This window comes from Myxine glutinosa, chromosome 4, assembly GCF_964187855.1.
Source record: "Myxine glutinosa chromosome 4, kmMyxGlut1.1, whole genome shotgun sequence".
Lineage (NCBI taxonomy): Eukaryota > Metazoa > Chordata > Myxini > Myxiniformes > Myxinidae > Myxine > Myxine glutinosa.
This window is the reverse complement of record NC_136264.1, coordinates 207,858,095-207,878,982: the sequence shown is the minus strand read 5'-3', so window position 1 is coordinate 207,878,982 and position 20,888 is coordinate 207,858,095. Positions and strand designations below refer to the sequence as shown.

The 20,888-nt window shown below is 47.9% G+C and overlaps 1 protein-coding gene across 9 annotated transcripts in view; it reads left to right on the top strand.

Moving 5' to 3' along the window:
- The window catches only part of LOC137426021 (protein furry homolog-like), a 417,549-nt gene that overhangs the window by 192,936 nt on the left and 203,725 nt on the right, over window positions 1-20,888 (top strand). For all 9 annotated transcript variants that reach the window (XM_068114742.2, XM_078776948.1, XM_078776949.1 and 6 more), the window contains exon 7: window positions 18,595-18,675. In XM_068114742.2, the coding sequence (XP_067970843.2) occupies window positions 18,595-18,675 (81 nt within the window). The remainder of the gene's footprint in view (window positions 1-18,594; window positions 18,676-20,888) is intronic.

Sequence of the window (20,888 nt, the reverse complement as noted above, 5' to 3'; positions counted from 1 at the left end):
CCCTTACTGTATCCACAAAACACAACACTACCCATAAACATCTACTTTACACATCAACAAACGTCCCTACTGTCTTCCCCGTTCCTCCCATAACCCAAATTCGTCTTCTCTCCCTCCTAACCAATCAAATTTGCCATTTCCAACTCTCATCAAAATTTGCCATCTCCAACTCAACATCAAAATTTGCCATCTCCAATTCAACATCAAAATTTGCCATCACCAATTCATCATCAGTCCCTCCTAAGGAGGGAGAGATGGAATCACCCCAATGTCTCATCCACGTCGTGATGCGTCTCACAAATCCAACAGCAATTCTCCCTTCCTGCAACACATAACAAAGAAAACACAGGTGTGGAGTCATCATCATCACCTCAGGTAAGTGGCTGCGTATGGTGCGACAGGTTCATCAATCCTAACTATTTCCTAAATGACTTTAACAACTTTACATTACCCGGGGTCTTTCCCTGCCAATCCATTGGCCAATTTACACTATGGGTTCTAAAAACCAATTCCCATTGACCAACCTGTGGTGCTTCTCAATTTGGGGTCTCACTCCCCCGATTCATCTCCCGGTGCCCTCGCACAATTTCTGGGCTGCGACGTGTAGCTCTCCCAGCAGGTCTACCCACCTGCACACCTCCACCACTGCAGTTGCCACCCGAGCTTACCTAGCTCCTCACCCTAACCTAACTAACTGGGGAAAGCCCCTCCTGGCTCTGTCACCCCACTCGGTGCCCTCTGGCACTGGGCTACCCGGGTCCGTCCTCCGGATCCTCGGGCCCCATCCACAACTACCGGCTCCCAGAGCCCACCTGCGGCCTCACCTGGCCGACATCCTCACAGTGGTGGAGTGCCCAAACCAACTACACACACTAACAGGCTACACGCCCAGCCATTTCCACAACACTAATGCACCCATCCAAATACCATTCTGTCACCCGCACCACAGATGCCAATATCCAACCACAATTTACCTATACCCTCTACCTAACACTTACACTACCCGCCCCGGGTATTCGTGATGGGGGTCCACTCTTCCCCCATCCACACCTTCGCACCATGCACACCACTCCGTACCACTTACTCCAACTCTCTCCACACCACTCATTCTCTGCTCCATATATTCCACACACCTGCCCTTGCACACCTGTGCTCTCATACTTGGTGCCGCCTGCACCCTTCTCTCCCCCAAGCGCATTCACGCTGATCCACAACACTCACTACTCACACACTGCTCCACACACCTGTCCAGTTCTCACACAGCATCATCTCATCTAACTACTCCCCTCTGAAACTTGCGCTTCCCAGTCGTCCCTTTAAACTATTGCGCTCCCTCGTCATTATCAAACACTAAGCTACTACGTCCCCACTACAGGTATCAGTCACTATCTAAACCTTAACGTTACCTCATGTCATCTTCGCTAGATCCCTACACACAATATCCTAACCCACCCGGGCTAGTTTTCACTGCCATACACCCCATAATCTATAGCGCATTTGCCCCCAGCATGGGAAGGGTGGCAGGGATGCCACCCTTACCCACCGGGCACATCGCTCATCAATCCCCCAGTCCTCTGGCACTAATAAGCCCCCCTTATTCAGAGGTACTGGGTCTCGCCTCGGCATCTAAAGCCGAGGCAATCCACGGGGGCACCTGCTCGCCGGTGTAAGGCCTTCTAGTTTCCCGGGGTCTGGCGGGGGGGTGTCTGGGGTCGGCTAACCCGCTCCCCCCTGGGCGGAGTTGAGGACCTCAACCGCCGGGGATCATCCCGGCGCGTGGCTCGACAGTGCCGCGCCAGGTGACCCAGACGGTTGCAAGTATAGCACCTCACCTGATAAGGTGCTTGTCTCCGGAATTCCAAATTTCCCCCCCTGAAGGTCCGAATTGGATTACCCGCTCGTGGTCCACCGCGGGCCACCTCCGGGGCCGCCTGCCATGGTCCAGGTCCCGCCAGGCGCTGGTCTACCAGCCTCCGGACCATGCCCCCCAGGTCAGGACTCACGTCGGGGGCAGGCCCCCTGAGGGGTCCGCCCTCCATCGGGGGTCCCACCTGGCGGACCGCCATTGCGTGACGCTCGCTCCCCCGGGCCAGGGGCCTCGCTGCTTCCCAACGGGCCGCAGCGTCAGCCGCCTGGCTCAGAGTCTGCGGGCGCCACATGGCGAGCTGTTGCCGGAGCTCAATATCCGGGAGGGCCTGGATAAAATGGTCCAGCGCCAGGCTTTCCCGGGAATCCGCTGCCATGCTAGCATGTGCGATCCCCACTGCGCGGCGAATGTCCTGGGCAAGTTCCCCGATGGCTTCCTGGGGCTTGCGTTTTCGCAGCGCGAGCTGAGCTTTAACAAGCTCGCTCTGCTGTTCAATGCCGAATCGATTAATTAGGGCGTCGCGGAGGGCTGGCAGGGTGAGAGCACCCGGTGGTAATGCCGTCAGCACCTCCGCCGCCGCGCCGCACAATGCGGCCACCAGGTGTACTCCACCTTCGTCCTCACCCCAACCGTTGCCCTTACACACACAGTCAAACTGCGCCAGGTACGCGCGTAGATCACTCTTGCCGTCATACGGCGCGAGTGGGACCTTGTGGGACCACCTCGTATGCGAGTCGTTGCCCGCCTGCCGGACCCCGTGCGTCGCCCCTTGCGGGGTCAGCGCGGGGCCGAACCGGCCGGGCCCCCACCGTACATTACCCCCAAGGGGCTCTCGTGCCTCCCTGTCCCTCTAAAAACTACCCCTGTTGGTGTCGATGCATGGGTCACACTTCCGCAACCCGCTACCCATTCCATACCACCACAACCTTGCTCACTCACACCTCGCACCTCTCCCATCACCGGACCCTCTCGCTCGCACCCTGGTTCCATACCCTCCGGACCAGCCATACACCTCACTCTTGGCCTCTCACGAACATCCGGGTCCATCTCGACCCCCAAGCTTATTAAATCACCTGGCGCATCATACGCACGACCATATTGGTCACCACTTACACCGGGTCCTCTTTCTCTTCGCTTGTCCTCCATCACCTGCGAATCCCTCATCCGGTTAATGAGCACATCATCACGATCCGAACACAGACTTTGGACCAATTCTTTTACTTCCTCCTTTATCTCTTTCTTATCGTCTCTTTTTTTTTTTTTTTTTTTTTTTTTTTTTTTTTTTTTTGTATACAAGATCGAGGCTCGTGAAAGAGCGAACATTAATCACACAGAAAGACAAACCGACACATAAAACATAACATAGGGAGCGGTAGACAAGATGGGGAGAGAGGGGGAAGGACACAAACACAACATTTGAGAGCAGGGACCGAGAGACATGGAGACATCGAGAGATCTGAGAGAGGGTGAGGGCTTTGGGGGGGGGGGGGCGTGGGAAGGGGGCAGTGGGAGAGGTATAATACATATGGACACTGCCAGGACTTCCAGGAAAGAAGTTGGAATTTCAAACAAGGTGGATCTGGGGTGAATTAGCGGGGGTAGAAAAGATCAAGGTTTTGGATGGGGGAAGATAAGAGATGGTGGTGAACAGCTGTTTTAAAGACCTGGAGGGAGGAGTGGGATTGAAGGGAGTGAGGGAGTTTGTTCCAGAGGCGGGAGAAAAGAGGAATGAAAGAGTGAAGGTGAGCGGAGAGCCGAGATTTCGGCAGTTTAACCATCAGAGGGTTGCTGGCAGATCTTGTGCGACCTGTAGGAATATTTGGGGGACAGAGCACAGAGAGAGCTGGGGGTGCAAGGCCGGAGAGGAGTCGGTAGAAGACAGAAAGACCACCTACCTGCCTGCGGTGAGTGAGTGAAAGGCCCTCAGAGATAGCTTCATCGCGGGAGATTCCAATAATTCTGAAAGCTTTGGTTTCAACAACGTGAAGCCGAGCTAGGTGTGAGGCAGGAGCACCGGCCCATAGGGGAGAACAGTATTCCATTGAGCTGCGGATGAAAGCCTTGTATGTGGTGAGGAGCTCAGGTGTGCCGAGGAAGGACTTCGCACGACGGAGGATGCCCAGTCGGCGACTGGCTTTGGAGGCCAGCTTGGAAATGTGGTTTTCCCAAGAAAGATCATGGCAGATAGTGAGACCCAAAATCTTGAGCGACAGAACTTCTTGGAGAGGATTGTTGAGAAAGTAGATGGGAGGGTTGTCCAGTCGATCTTTTCGGAGAGACATAGTAAGAGTGTGAGATTTGTCAGGATTGAAAGACATGTTCCACTTGTTTGACCAGTCTGTGATTTTGTCCAGGTCTTCAGAGAGCGAGGAGGCAGCAGACTGCCGATCTGAGGGAAGAGGAATGGAGCGGCAGAGAGTGGAGTCATCAGCAAAGAGATAGAGAGGATTTTCGAGAGAGTCAGAGAGATCATTGATGAAGACCAGAAAAAGCACGGGGCCCAGAACACTGCCTTGGGGAACTCCAGCCTGAACAGGAAGAGGAGATGAGAGAAACCCATTCAGGGCCACACGTTGACGACGACTAGAGAGGAAGTCCGCCAGCCATGCGTGGAGATTTCCATGGATACCAAAGGAGGAGAGTTTGGTGAGCAGAGCGGGGTGCCAGACCGTGTCGAAGGCACGTGATATGTCGAGGGAGACAGCTCTAATTTCCTGTTTGGCATTGAGGACCTCCATCCATTGTTGAGACAGCAGAAGCAGCATGTCCAGAGTAGAGTGACCTGGTCTGAAACCAAATTGATGATCAGAGATCAAGCCATTGGAGAAGAGGAAAGATTTCATATCAGAAGCAATGATGGATTCCATGACTTTGCTGATAATTGGGAGAAGGCTGATTGGTCTGTAGTTGCTAGGATCTGTTTTTGCACCTTTTTTGTGCAAAGCGGTGATGTTGGCTGATTTCCAAGCAGATGGCAGTTGACCTTGAGCAAAAGAGAGGGTGAAGAGAACAGAGAGAGGGTGAGATAGAGCAGCAGAGCAGGATTTTAGGACCCGTGGGCTGATGCCGTCGGGTCCAGTTGCAGAATCAGAGTCGAGGGTTGACAGAAACTTTTCCACCTTGTCAGGAGGAAAGGACACGGAGTCCAGAAGCAGCAGGGTACGACTGGGTATGGTGGGTACAGAGAGGGATGGGTTTGGGACACAAGATTTAGAGGCAAACACAGAGTTGAGGCATTCAGCTTTTTCACGTGCGGAGTCAGCTGTGTAGCCGTTTGAGGTAAGGGAGGGGATGGAGGGGGAACAAACACCAGAAACGGATTTGACCAGACGCCACCAGGATTTGGAAGAGGGAGACAGATAAGAGAGTTCGGTCTTGAGAACGGAGAGATATTGTTTCCTGGCTCTCCTGAGGGTGGACACACACTTGTTTCGGGCTTTGTGAAAGGAAATGAGATTTCCTTCCGTTGGATTTGCTTTCCAGGAGACGAAGGCAAGTTGTTTCTGGGCAACAGCCTCACCACAAGATTCCGTGTACCATGGACGGGAGGAAGGGTATGACAACTGAAGACGAGATGGGATAAATCTGTGCATGAGAGAGAGCAATTTACTTTGGAAGAATTCCCAGGATGAGTTGATGTCAGAGGTGGTAGAGATGGGAGACCAGTCCAGATGATTGATGGCTGCTTGAAGACCGTGCCAGTTGGCCTGAGTGAAATGCCAGACTCGTCGACGCTGAGCAGGCTCCCTGAGGATGGTCAGAGAGATGTCCACTTTAACAAGGACATGATCAGATGATCCGATCGGAGCAGAAGAAGAGCAGCAGACATTTTCAGGGAAGTTAGTCATAACCAAGTCCAGAAGAGAAGATGTTCCGTTGACTGAGATCCGGGTCGGGAAATTGACAGATTGTGTCAGTCCCAGTGAGTCGCAGAAGTCCTTTGCTGAGGAGCCATGGGTGGTGAGAGAGGTACCCACACCCAGCCAACTGGCATGATGACAGTTGAAATCACCACATATGAGGAAGAGAGAGTTGGGATGAGTAGATAGAAGTTGGTCCATATCATCAGACAGCGAGATGTAGATGGAGTCATCACTGTTTGGTGGACGGTACAACACACATATGAACAAGAGGTGGGAGCGAAGGGGAAGCCGTAGCCAGAGGTATTCCTGGGGGTGAGGTGGAGAGAGTGCAGTGCAGGGCGAGTGAGGAAGAGAGTTTTTGATAAAGATAGCAACCCCGCCTCCAGGACGAGGCTCAGGTCTATCATACCGGAGGAGGGAGTAGCCCGGGAGAGATACTATGGAATCAGAGACATCATAAAGGAGGAAAGTTTCTGTTAAGCAGATCACGTCTGGTTTGACAGAAGCAACCTGTATGGAGAGATCAGTTAAGTTTGAACGAAGGCCCCGGATGTTTGAGGTCCATACCGTTAATGAAGAGGAAGGGGGAGCATCAGATACAGAACAGGGGGGAGGAGGGGTAGGGTAAGATGTGGAAGAGGTGGAAGAGGTAGGGAGAGCTGTTGAAGGTGTCAGAGATTTCAGAATAGCTCGGAGAAAGGGAAGGATGGGGCGGACAAAAGGTTTGATGGTGATTGGGTGAGCCACAATGAGGTGTTATTTGAGGAGGGGGAAGAGCGAGGCAGAAGGTTGGGGGAGATGGAGGTGAGAGTTTGAAGGGGGAAGAAGCGGGGAGGACGCTTTGAGGAGGGGGAGTGAGAGGGGGGAAATTGAGAAGCAATGAGGGTGGGGAGATTTGAAGGGGAGGGGTGAGGGGGGAGTTTGGGAGGGAAGGGACAAGGGGAGGGATTTGAAAGGGATGGGATATGGGGGAGATTTGGAGGGGAGGGGTGAGGCAGGAGTCTAGGAGGGGAGGGGTGAGGGGGCGTCTTGGCGGGGAGGGGTGAGGGGGTAGTTTAGGAGGGAGGGGGCAAGGGGGGAGATTTGAAAGGGATGGGTGATGGGGAAGATTTGGAGGTGAGGGGTGATGGGGAAGATTTGGAGGGGAGGGGTTATGGGGAAGATTTGGAGGGGAGGGGTGAGATTGGATTTTTGAAAGTGTACGATTTATGGGAAACGAACATTTATTGCAAAATGAGTTTCTTGTGACCTTCGAGTTAAAAATACGTTTAAGTACGCTGGATGGAGGATGGAGTGCAGGAGAGTTTAGGGAATGTAGAAAAAAGGCACTATAGGAGATGGATATTTTTTTTGGGATGAATTGATTTGGTGAGCAAGTCGAAAGCAGCCTTTTAAAGAAGAAGAAGAAAAAGGTGTTATAAAATATGACGGAATACATAACTTCAGGGGAAAGTGTAAACATTGAAGGTTAATGAGTGAAAACTATCTGGGGAAATGGGGGAGAAACACGTGGTCGAAGAACGAACGAACGAATAAGAATGAATAAACGAATGAGAACAGAGAAGGAAATGTTTGTTTTTTTTTTGTTTGTTTTTTGAGTTGAGATTTACACAAGGAAGTAGGCTATGGGTGAAAAGACTGGGAATACAGAGAACGAAAGTTATTGGATCACAAACGACGGACCACTGAGAGAAAAACAAAGCCTCAAGGTTGTACAGTGCACACTGTACAAGGCCTTGCTCGCGACACGGCAAACAGACGATCAATTTATGAAAGATAAACACCGAGAAACAACCAAAGTTGCACACAATAACTTCACACACCGAAAGATAAATACAGTTTCGACAAAATACAATTGTGAACAGACTTAACTTCGAAAAACGTGGAGACCGTGTGGAGCTTCGAAAATCCCTGCCGCCGTCTCCAAGATCTCGCGAGATGTCGCGAGATCTCCGTCGCTTCTTAATTTCGCTCACCCCTTCTTCCACTTCTTCTAATTTCTGCTTCACCTCCTTCATCTCCTCGTGCGCCCCCTTAAGTTCTTCCTCTAACTCCACCTTATTTTTTTCTATGTGCTCCCGCACCTCCCGCTCTTTAACCTCCATCACCTCTACCACCTTGTTCATTTTCCTCGTCAGGTCCTCATGTACCGTCTGACACTCTTTTTTAATTACCCCTACGTCCTTTTTCATCTCCTTCTGTGTCGATTTTAAACCCTCTATTACCGCTGTGTTCTTCTTTACCTGGTCCCCCAACTCCTTTTGTCCCACTGTCAGTTGTTCTACTCCCAGCGTCAACTCCTCTATACCACCTTGCAATTTTACAGTCCCCTTTCTCACCTCCTTCTCCATGCGCTCCTTACAGTGCCTCACCTCCTCGCGCACTCCTCCGACCTCCTCACTCACACCTCTTCTGATCTCTTCTCCCATCACCTGCATCTCCTGCCCAGATGCCACCCTCAACTGCTCCATTTCCTCCCTGTGAGCATCCAATTTAGTTTCTACCCCCATTCTGACCCCCTCTATCTGCTGCCCCATTTTTTAAACTTCCCTTTCCGCTTGGTCCCTCATGTCCCTCAATTTGCCTTCCATACTGTTTTCTAACCCCTCTAACCCATTTTTCACTCCCTCTATCTGATTCTCCTGGGCAGCCATTCTATTTTCTACCCCCGTTAACCCCTCCTGTATTTCCCCTAATCTATTGTCTAATTTCCCAAATTTCTTGTCTAACCCCTCACCGGTACCCCTCACTTCGTCCCTCATTACCCCCATTTGGCCCTCCAATCGCTCACCCTGAGCATCCATCCGGTTCCCCATTACCCCCATTTGGACCTCCAATCGCTCACCCAATCGCTCACTATCAGCCCTCATTTGCTCACTATTAGCCCTCATATCGTCCTTCTGCAGGTTGAGGGACGCCTGCATTTGTACCATAAATTGCTCCATGAGGGCCTGCATTTGGGCCATCCCTCCCACTTGTGCAGCGGGTGCGGCCGCCGTAGCCATGTGCGAGGCGCCATTTTGCGCGCCCGCAACCTCGTGCGCGAGGACGCCATTTTGCGAACCTGCCGCCCTCACTGCTTCGCTCTCCTCTTGTCCCTCAATTTGGTCCTGGATCGACCCTGCCTCACTCTCCTCTACCGGAACCCAGCCGTCTTGATCCGCCATAGCGCGACTTTCAAAATTCGGGTTTTTATTTTAAAACAAAACAAATTTCGGTTACTTGTAATTTTGAGCGCGTTAAGCGCGCTTCGGGTCCGATCTCACTCCTCGACACCAGTTGTTACGGATCGCGGATTAGATGTTATTTACCGAGCGGTGGTATTGCCGCGACCTAACAATTCCCCCGATTCTTCCCCAACTCACCCGATTCCACCCGACGTTGACCAAGTCGCGCTATGCTAAATCAATGGTTTGGAAAGGACACAACGACTGGGATAAATGAAACGACACAAGGGGTACAGTTCTCAAGACCTCCGGAGGAGGATATAATTGGTGGGGGAGAAAAAGGGGTAGATTACAAGGTAATGAGGTAAAGACACAGAAGAGATAGGCACTTAGACACAATCTTATCTGTCCCAGACAGACCACAGACAAACGGAACAAGACTGACTTACACAGGGATTGATGGCAGGGAAGGACAGGCAGTCGATAGCACAAGGTGCACCTTGGCTCAGGGGCAGAATCAAACACGGTCCGGTCCAGAGATGCGGGGAGGTATTGCAGCGCTCGGAGGTGGCGTCCTTCTCTCTCCCAGCTCAGGGCGCATCTGACGTCACCTCCCTCTTCCTGCGCATGCTCAGCGGGGAGTGACACGCCCTCGGCTCGTTGGCTCCGCCCCAGATGGGATCGGTCCGCCGCTTCTATTGGGTGCGGGGGGTTACCGGGCTCCGCCCTTGACGAGGAGCTGACAGCGAGCCCCTACTTGGTAACCCCGTCGAGCACATGCTCGATGGCGGCTCGTTGGAAAGGCATGGTGCCCTCCCAACACCCCCCACCAACCAAGCCGGAGTGAGGACGCACACTCCCCGCGCCGCCGCCGCTGTTGTTGTTGTTGCTGTTGCTGTTGTTGTTGCTGAACCGTGAGGAAGAGCTACGGGGAGGTATTGGGAGGTCCTAAACTTCCTAACGGTGCCATACAATCACATTCTGGTGCAACGAAGAGTCACAATTAATGGAAACGAGTCCTTAACTGACATAGACTAAGAATAACTAGCAAGATGTCCTATAGTTGTCTACGTGAGATGCGGTGGACCTGGATGCGACATTTAATGGGGGAAATAGGGGGAGGTCGGGTCTACAGAGTGTTGTTTACAGAAAATGGGACTAGGGAATGGGGGATTGGGGGATAGTTGGGAAGTATGGAGGAAATAGGGGAATATTTACAAGCGGATATGGATGGAGGCCAATCTCATATCCGCAACAATATATTATAAATCACACAAAAAGAGCCATACAACAATGGGGGCAATCAACCCTACAATCAAATCTTAAGATGGTCACCTTATCTATTCCTTCAACCCAAACTCACAGCACTCCCCCAATGTCTCTGTACCCCTCCAAAGCGAAGTCGACTCGCTCCAGCGATCGTTGGATCAATGTCCGATCACAATCAATTGAGGCGTGGACGATCGAAGCAACCCACAGGTCACGTGGTCCAACACCCCGCACAATAGCGGCGGAATGGGAAACCTCCCAAAGACGCGCTCCGACGTACACGTTTGCGGTTCAATCAGCGAGTCTCCTTATCATTCTCAAAAGCCACTTTCTTGCACAGCTGTCCCCGGCAACCCACCGGGGAATAATGCCCGGCCGACGCGACAAAAACCTGTTCACTGCAGGTTGCGCGCGTGGCGAAGATGGCCGACGGCTTTCACTTGAACCGGGGCTTTCAGGCAAGGATACTCCGGAACCTCAATGAGGATACCCGACTACACAGGCTCCACAGCACTCCGGCGATATCTCCTATCGCACGAACTTCCTTTCAAGGACGCAAGGTTCACTCGCACTGTACGCTCGACCGCTCGGTCCAGAGCTTCAACAAAAACGTCTGTTCACGATCTCCTCCCGCCTCTTCTTCTTCGTTCCCCTTCTCTTCCGGGTCACGATCCGGATTTCCAGCCACATTTTACCAGGAGCGCGTTTAAACCTTTTAACCACAATAACCCTTACTGAGAACCAACAATAATAATAATACCAACAATAATTAGGGCCGAATCCATAACAAGTGACAAAGAAAAATGTGTGGATTGGAGATGTGAGAGTGTTTGATACAAACATTATTTACTCGAGAAAAATAGAGCTTCAGGCCAGTTCACGTGAAGTCGACATCAAGGAGGTTCTTGCACACGAGTTAGCACCTATTCCTACATATATGTTCACAGAGACTGGAGATATGACAACTTCAAAAGCAAAATCTGTCTTTTAAAAAACCACTGCAAGTGGAGGTATCATCAAGAAGGTATGTTACGTGCTCCTCCCCGACCCCCTGGTCACGGTGTACCTCCGAGCCCCGAAAGGAGTCACGGCAGAAAACTATGTTATCCTGTGTCAAAAATCAATGGTGAAACCACACCAATTGCAAATAATACAAACACCAATAATACAAACAAATATTGTATTAAAAATCACACAAGAATAACAGTACAACAATAATAGGAATCAAGAGTACAATCAATATATCTCCGATGATGGTACCATCAGCTAGCATGCATAAGGTAACTCACTGTGCTCCAAGTGAGTGGAAAAGAACATTCCCAATGTCTCTTATTCCCAGCTTCAAGCCCAAAGTTGATTCGCTCCAGCGATCGACAGAACGAGGTCCGATCGAGACCAGAATCCCGTTCGGATGGCAAATACAGTCACACAGCCACAGCTGTACAAAGGCGTCCTCAAGGCGACTGGGATATCCAAAGGCGCCCTACAGGCGACTGATAGATCACACCCTCAGGTATGGACGAATTAACCTTCAAAAAGCCACGTCACACACACGCCCCAGATCGACGTCTGAATGCGGTGAGAATTGTCGAAAAGAAACGAAACCGCGAGCGAAGCACAAGTCCTGCGCGAGTCAAAATGGCCGACGGCCCGTACTCGGGTCGAAACGACACGACGATGATTCCTCGGAATCCAACGCCAAACCTGACATGCAGGTGGATCAGTCACAGCGACAACAACTCTGTCGCAGGAATTCCTTTCCCAGGAACCCCGAAAGTTCACCAGCGACTTTCGTTCGACAACGTTTGCCCCAGACCTTGAAACAACTCGCTTCTTGTCCGACTTCACTCGCTCCGCCTCCCTTTCTCCTCGTCTTCTTCCGGTTTTCTCCCGATCCGGTTTCCGGTTTCATTTAAAACATTAACCCTTTTTACCTTTTGACAATAATAATTGCTATTTCCCTCAAACCACAATAATAATAAAACATGGAACCAGAAATGTTTCAAGTGGATGAAAACCACCACAACGGAAGTGACGAATCCGTAACACTTCCCCCCCCTCAAGAAAGAAAGTTTGAACATAGTGAAAACTTTCTTTGCAGGCCAAAAACATTTTTTGAATGAAGGTTAAGGGGTTGTGACCAAACATCCAAAACAAAGCAAATCTATAGCACTTTTTGAAGGAGTTGCCAAAACCAAAGCTGAGAGCCAGGTTTCATGGTGGTTGGGTGGTGAAGCCTGGAAGTATTCACTACATGGATGCCTTTAGGAACGTGGAGTTTACGGTTAATCCATGTGGGAAAGTTCACTACATGGACACCTTTAGGAACGTGGAGTTCACGGTTAATCCGTGTAGGAAAGTTCACTCTATGGACACCTTCAGGAACGTGGAGTTCACGGTTAATCCGTGTAGGAATCTTGACTCGGCTGCTCCGCAGCATTCAGTGCTTCAAACTCTTCCTAACTTTCATAATAATCATGGTTGCAACGCTTGTCGCTGCAGTCACTTGAATAGCGGTCTCCTTCTCGGCCACTACCCTGATAATCATCCCTTTGGGAGCTGCCGTAACTCTGGGAGCCATAGACACCCCTGAAACTACCTCCACGTTTTCCTCCTCTGTAGCCCCCTCGACGCCTATGGCCTGCCTTCTCTGCTGTTATGGTCCGACCATCCAAATCCTTGCCATCCAAATCCTTTTCTGCATCTTTGGCGTCCTTTGTGTTTTCAAATGTGACAAAGCCAAAGCTCTTGACTTTTGTGTCTCCCTTTCTTTTATCAGCAGCACTTCCAAGAGCGGTCCATATTTGCCGAAGACAGAGTCCAGAACAACTTTCCTTGTTTTGAAGTTCAGTCCACCTACAAAGAGCTTGCCAACATTGCCTCCATCCCTGACTTGTGTGTGCTGACTCTTAGTTTTTGGGTACCTGACAAGACGTGCCGGTGCAAAGCGTGACGTCAGTACCTTCCTCTTCTCTTCAGAGCGCTTCCTACCCATAGCACGAGTCGCGGCACCGGATGGAAAGATACCCGGAATCTCCTGCTCTAACTGTGCGGTGTCATTTTCCATGCTATGCTTTTCAACAAACATCGGGTTACCAGAGACTTGACCACCGGCCAAATCATTCCCGATAACAAAAGATACTCCCTCTACAGGAAGAGTGGCTTATGAACCTACGGTGACCGGTCCTGACACCAAATCAGACTTCAAATGGATGACATGAAGTGGAGCTTTAACATAGCCACCAACCCCCTGTAAAAGAACACTCACACCAGTTGCCGTCTTCTCTGACAATGGCAAAATGCGTTCAAGCATTAAAGATTGATGTGCTCCTGTGTCCCTCAATACCCTAACAGGTCTCTGGTTAGTCAAGTCTCCATCCAGTGACACAAACCCCTCTGAAATAAAAGGTTTGTAACCCCCTTGAACAAGGTTGTTCTGTGATGCCATAACTTTGGCATGGAAACCTTCACAAGGCACTGTCCTCCAAGGACGATTTCTCACATTCGCCAATGCATTCGGAGTTGTACTAGTCTGACTCCGCTCCTGATTTTTCCTTTCCAGGGCATAACATTGGGACATCAAGTGTCCAGGTTTCTTACAAAAAGCGCAAGTAGGCCCGGAGGAGAAACTCGTGGTCTGCCTCGAGCCCCCCGGAAGATAAGTCTGTCTTGGAACTGTAGACTTCTGATCCCTAAGAGTCGCGATATCAGATCTGTCCTCATAGTCATCTCTAGGCCGCCCCCATGAATATTCGTTCTCCGCACCGGATGTACCATAACTCCCCTGGCGAACTCTAGGCGGGAAGTTAGGTTTGTGGAACCCCATCCTCTGTGTCAAGGCATAGTCATCTGCCACGGTTGCTGCCTCATACAACTCTGGCACCTTCTTTTCCTCCAAATGTACTTTAATGTCCTCGTGGACACACTGTTTGAATTCCTCCACCAAGATCAATTGTCGCAACAGTTCGAAGTCTTTCCCAATCCCCTTCGAATCACACCACCGATCAAGCATGGTTTCCTTCATTCTGGCAAACTCCACATGGGTCTCCCTCTCTCTCTTCCTGGCATTCCGGAATTTTTGCCGGTAAGCTTCAGGGACCAATTCATAGGCTTTGAGAATGGCTTTCTTCACTTCCTCATAATCTGTTCATTTGTCAATCGGTAAAGCCGAAAATATATCTTGAGCTTTACCCACCAGAACACTTTGCACTAACATAGTCCAGGACCCCACAGGCCATTTTAGCATTTGAGCCACTTTCTCAAAGTGTAAAAAAAACTTGGCTACCTCCTTTTCATTGAAGGGTGGAACCAGCCTCACATGTTTACCAACATCCCAGGTGTTCTGACTAGTTGTCGAACCAGCCGGCATGGATGCTACTTCTCCACGTTCTCTCATTAATTCCAACTTCTTGAGTTCAACTTCCCTCTGATAATCCATGTCCCGTTCCTTTAACTCCCTTTCAGCTCTCCTCTCCTCTGCTCTTTCCTTTTCTCTTCTTTCTTCGAGTTCCCTTGCAGCTCTTCTTTCCCCTGCTCTTCTTTCTTCTTCAGCGCTCCTTTCCTCTGCTCTTCTCTCCTCTGCTTTCCTTTCCTCTGCTTTTACCCTTTCCTGGCTCTGCAGTTGCATCTCCATTTTCCGGAGCTCCACATTTTCTTTTTCCTCGGGTAACCAATCCAAGGCGACCTCTGTCCAGGTTCCTTGTCCCACCAGAGATTCTACCACCAATGTCTGCATCTCTGCTTTTTCATATTGACTCGGACCTCCAAGTTAAAATGTCTGGCCAATATCAAGAGTTCCGATTTTTTTAACGCGAGGAACTGTGCCTCATTAGGGGACGCCGCAAACCTTTCTGCGCCAAACACCATGGTGACTATTAGTTAGCACCTGTTAACCTTCACCCAAAAATATTCCAATTTATTTTATTTTTTTGGAAAAATTTGGGGATGTCAGGAAAAATTCCAAATTTGGGAATTTTGGGAATGTTAGGGAATTCTATCCCAGGCGAATTATCAGGGAATTTAATCCCGAACGAAGACCAAATTTCGAGCCCCCGAGCCAATTGGACGAGTCCCCAATTTCTGTTATGTGCTCCTCCCCGACCCCCTGGTCACGGTGTACCTCCGAGCCCCGAAAGGAGTCATGGCAGAAAACTATGTTATCCTGTGTCAAAAATCAATGGTGAAACCACACCAATTGCAAATAATACAAACACCAATAATACAAACAAATATTGTATTAAAAATCACACAAGAATAACAGTACAACGATAATAGGAATCAAGAGTACAATCAATATATCTCCTATGATGGTACCATCAGCTAGCATGCATAAGGTAACTCACTGTGCTTCAACTGAGTGGAAAAGAACATTCCCAATGTCTCTTATTCCCGGCTTCAAGCCCAAAGTTGATTCGCTCCAGCGATCGACAGAACGAGGTCCGATCGAGACCAGAATCCCGTTCGGATGGAAAATACAGTCACACAGCCACAGCTGTACAAAGGCGCCCTCAAGGCGACTGGGATATCCAAAGGCGCCCTACAGGCGACTGCGAGATCACACCCTCGGGTATGGACGAATTAGCCTTCAAAAAGCCACGTCACACACACGCCCCAGATCGACGTCTGAATGCGGTGAGAATTGTCGAAAAGAAACGAAACCGCGAGCGAAGCACAAGTCCTGCGCGAGTCAAAATGGCCGACGGCCTGTACTCGGGTCGAAACGACACGACGATGATTCCTCAGAATCCAACGCCAAACCTGATATGCAGGTGGATCAGTCACAGCGACAACAACTCTGTCGCAGGAATTCCTTTCCCAGGAACCCCGAAAGTTCACCAGCGACTTTCATTTGACAACGTTGCCCCCTGACCTTGAAACGACTCGCTTCTTGTCCGACTTCACTCGCTCCGCCTCCCTTTCTCCTCGTCTTCTCCCGGTTTTCTCCCGATCCGGTTTCCGGTTTCATTTAAAACATTAACCCTTTTTACCTTTTGACAATAATAATTGCTATTTCCCTCAAACCACAATAATAATACATGGAACCAGAAATGTTTCAAGTGGATGAAAACCACCACAACGGAAGTGACGAATCCGTAACAGGTAGCACACACAGAAATCACAGTTATCAATTGTATGGCCCTGCTATGGGTGGTACACTTGCCCGTGGGTGGGATGCTTAAAGCCTTTGTGAACAATAATTTCAGAATACACATCGAAAGGAAGTTGCAAACAGGAGACGGGTACCTTGCGCTTGATCGGTACTATGAGTACAGTACAAAAAGTGCAGCAAGACAGGAGAACCAGTGAAGCCACCCGAGTATATCAGCTGAAGACAAATACTGAACTACCACCACAAAAAATATAGTCTTGACTTTCACCGAAAACAATAAACAACTAATAGACATCATTTGTACTGAGCTGATATGAGATGAGACATTCCATGAAATCATGCACAGAATCACAAATTCATCACAGGCCAAGATAAAACAGCAGTAATGATTAGTAAAGGTGGTGTCATTATGCGCAGAAGCAATATGAACAAAACTCATGAAGAAGCAGATAATATGATAATACAACAAATGCTCATGGTGTTAAATGCAAGACCAACGGGAATCACAGTGTATTGGATGATGCAGACGTCTTCATTCTACTATTGCATTACTACCTAGCAGATGGTTTGCATATGTTGGTGGTGATGGAATCTCCGATCAAAGAGCGAGTTGTTGTGGATATCGGCAAGACTGTGGAGAAGCATAGGGACATCATTCCAGAAGTCCCTGCTGCTCATGCTCTGTCTGGATGCAACACTGTTGCTTTTTGCTTTGGCATTTGGAAAGGCACGTCTCTGAAAGTTTTAAGAAGTGAGTATTCTTTGTCACTTCCAGATCAATTAGACGCATCAATGACAGCAGTGATTAAGCAAACAACAGCATTCATGGCAGCATGCTATAGGCAAATGAACTGTGATGTGATGATGAAAGCTCGACTGAGTGTGGGGGAAGCAAAAACTGGAAAAGGGTATACATCAACACCAAAACTATGCTCTCTACCACCAACTAGCGATGCATTTAAGAAAAACGTTAAACATTCACATTATCAAGCTGCTGTGTGGCATACCAGAAAAAATGCTGATCCCCAGAGACTTGACCCTGAGAAATACGGATGGAAGAAATATGAGCCAAACAGATCACTTTTTCCGACGACTCTGCTGAAAAAAGTTTCCTTTGCACCAACTGGTGCCTCATCAGGTGTGGATGTGGGAGTGACACACGAATGTCATCCCGGTGTGGTTGTTACAGTGCCAATCTGCTATGCACTGTGTTCTGTGCATGCCATGCATGATGCTGAGTGCTATAACACAAAAGACGTTTGAATGATGACAATCATTATCGTGCAATTTAGGAATATATGTTGTGAATGGAAAAAAAAGGTGTTAAGTTTATTATTTTGTTTCAATTCTGAAAATTTGATTAATCGCTTTTACTAGAAGCTATTATTTTTATGATTAGGTTATGGTATAATTTAAACTTAGTAAAGTTATTCATATCTTATTAAATTGCATTCTTCATTTATATGAATTGAAATGTACTGTGCTATGTAATATTTTGTTGTGCTCTATAATTTGTGGAACACAAATTCTGAGTATATCAAATTTGTATCTTTGCTATTTTGTGTCAAAATGTGTAATAAATGATGTGTTCTATTCAACGAGTTACTTTTTCATGTAGCCAACAAATAGCGTGCAATATCTGAGAAAGCATGTGGATGGTGGGAGAGGAGGGACTGTAGATGTTTTAGTTGATACCATAATTTATGTGGAGTATTATGACGTCAGGGTCACATTATTTGCAGCTTCCTGAATGCAACATAAAGATGTTTCCATTATTGTGTAAGGTTTCCTCCATGATTCCTCAAAAGGTACTGCAGGTTTTTTATGATTTTTTTTTTTTCACACAATGGGATAGGTCGACTAAACAGGGCAAATTTCAAAATGATCAAGTCTGACATGATGTCACCTGGCAATTTTTGAAACGATAGAACCTAGTCTTACATGAGCATCAAAAAAAAAACAATAGAAACCAAAAACCGGGTCCACCCCGAATTTTCCATTTGCCTGCCAGACAATAGTCCCTTAAGAAAGACCTTCTGCTTTTTCCTCTCTTTTTGCAGAAAAGTGTATAAATGTATGGTATGAATTGTGATTTTATTTTAACGTGATTTTAAGTTTGGATCCAATACACATGTAGTTGGGATGGAGAAATAAGCCGATTGAGTCCCCATGATATTGTTTATCCTCTTCTTTAAAATATGACGTGTGAAGGTGAATGAGAGGTCAAATTACCTTTTTCCTTTACTCTGATGCTGTGCTATTGTTTTTCTCAACCCTGTAAATGTGTAATGTGTTCTTGTTTTTATTTATTTTTTGCAGTTACTGCGGGCCTAACTTGGGAAACTTGCACATTGTCGCGGATTTGTATGCTGAGGTTATTGGCGTGTTGGCACAGTCCAAGTAAGTTTTCATTACCCCGCACACGTGAAGCAAAAAGCTATTTTGGTTCACTTTGACTGTCTGTCTCTCTGTTAGTCTGCAATCATCAGTTTATGATCGAGGAAGAATTTAAATTTAATGTTATATTTTGAAAACGAATTGGAACAAGTGCAGATACATTCAAAGTACACTGCCCCCATGCCAAATAATTAAATATCCTCCAGCGCGGCATTGCCGGGGCGCCTCTGGCGCACGGCAATACCGCCGTGCAGCTCATAGAGACTGTATTGGGAGGGAGACGTGTACAATAATTGATTGATGAATTGCATAATTAAAATCAATAAATAATAATCATAAAATATTTTCTTAATCAATTGGCTAATATCATACCTAAACTACCAGTGCTTCATTCGAAGCTGTAACTTTTAGAAAACTAATTAAATAAGTCATTAATTGGAAAAATTTAATTATTAATTTATTAATCAATAAATCAATAATATCCTTTGGTCACGATCGTTAAATCGCTCACCATCGGTCACTATCGAGCGATAAAGTTATTGGAGCATGGAATGAAGGTATTGGAAAGGGTGTTGGAGAGGAGGATAAGGAAGAAAGTGAAGATCGACGAAATGCAGTTTGGATTTATGCCAGGAAGAGGAACAACAGACGTGTTTTTTATTGGAAGGCAGTTGCAGGAGAAGTACATGGAGAAGAGGAAGAAGTTGTTTCTTGGGTTTGTTGATCTGGAGAAAGCATTCGATAGGGTTCCACGCGAAGTAGTGACATGGTCATTGAAGAAGTTAGGAGTGGAGGAATGGTTGATCAGAGTAGTGATGGCAATGTACGAAAGAGCGCACACAGCTGTAAGGACGAAGGACGGGAACAGTGGTGAGTTTGAGGTGAAGTTGGGAGTGCATCAGGGTTCGGTACAAAATCCACTACTATTTGTAGCTGTGATGGAGGTGCTGGCTTGGATCGTAAAGGAGGGTTTTGCCGTGGGAGTTGTATGCAGATGATCTGATGTTGATTGCAGAAAGCATGGATGGACTGAAGGAGAAGATGAACAAGTGGAAGGAATGTATGGAGACAAAAGGTTTGAAGGTGAATATCGGAAAGACAAAGGTGATGGCAAGTGGTGAGGTGGAAAGAACTGTGAAGTGGCCGTGTGCTGTGTGCAGGAAGAGGGTGTCGGCGTGAACTCCATTCAATGTAGAATGTGCGCTGAGTGGGTTCATCAAAAATGTAGTGGTTTGAGAGGGTCATTAACCAGTGTGGCAGCTACATTCAAGTGTAAGGTGTGCACAGAGGGAGCTGCAGATGGAGGAAATGTTGAGTTGGATCTTGGAGACGGCGTGAAGCTGGAAGGTGTGAAAACATTTTGCTACCTTGGAGACATGCTGAATGGAGAAGGTGGTTCGGACTCGGCAACGGTTGCTAGAGTTAGATGTGCATGGAAGAAGTTTCGGGAACTGAGTGGCGTGCTGACAAGGAGGGGAGTGTCATTGAATCTGAAGTGAAAGGTGTATGCTGCATGTGTGAGAAGTGTTATGATTTATGGGAGAGACATGGGTAATGAACGTAGAGCAGCAACGAAGGCTGGAAAGGGTGGAAATGTGAATGGTTCGGTGGATGTGTGGTGTCGTTGAGAGAGAGAGAGGAAGACAAATGATGAATTGTGAAAGATGATGGGAATAGAGCCTGTGATGGATGCTGTGAAGAGAAACAGGTTGAGATGGTTTGGACATGTGTTGAGGAAGAATGAAAGTGACTGGTTGAGAAGAGTGATGGAAATGAATGTAGAAGGAAGTAGAGGACGTGGAAGACCGAGAAAGACTTGGCTAAAGATGGTGGAAGAAGAAATGTGGTCAAGGGTGTTAACAAAGGGAGATGCAGAAAATAGGGCAAAATGGACAAGATTGGCATGGGGACCGCAAGGCTAACCCTCGCTCTCGTAGGGAAAATGGCCTGAAAATGCCTGTTGTTGTTGTTGTGGTCACTATCGTGTCCAAATATTAGCTTCCTAGCTCAAAAGGTGCCTGAGATATTGCCCAGATCAAAAAGAAAATAAAAAATGATTAATATTGAAAATAAATAAATAATTAATAATCATAAAATAATTTAAAAATGTATCAATTGGCTAATATAATACCTAAACCTCCACCGTTTCATCTGAATCTGTAACTTAAAAAAAATTAATTAATTAAGTCATTAATCGAATAATTAGATAATTGATT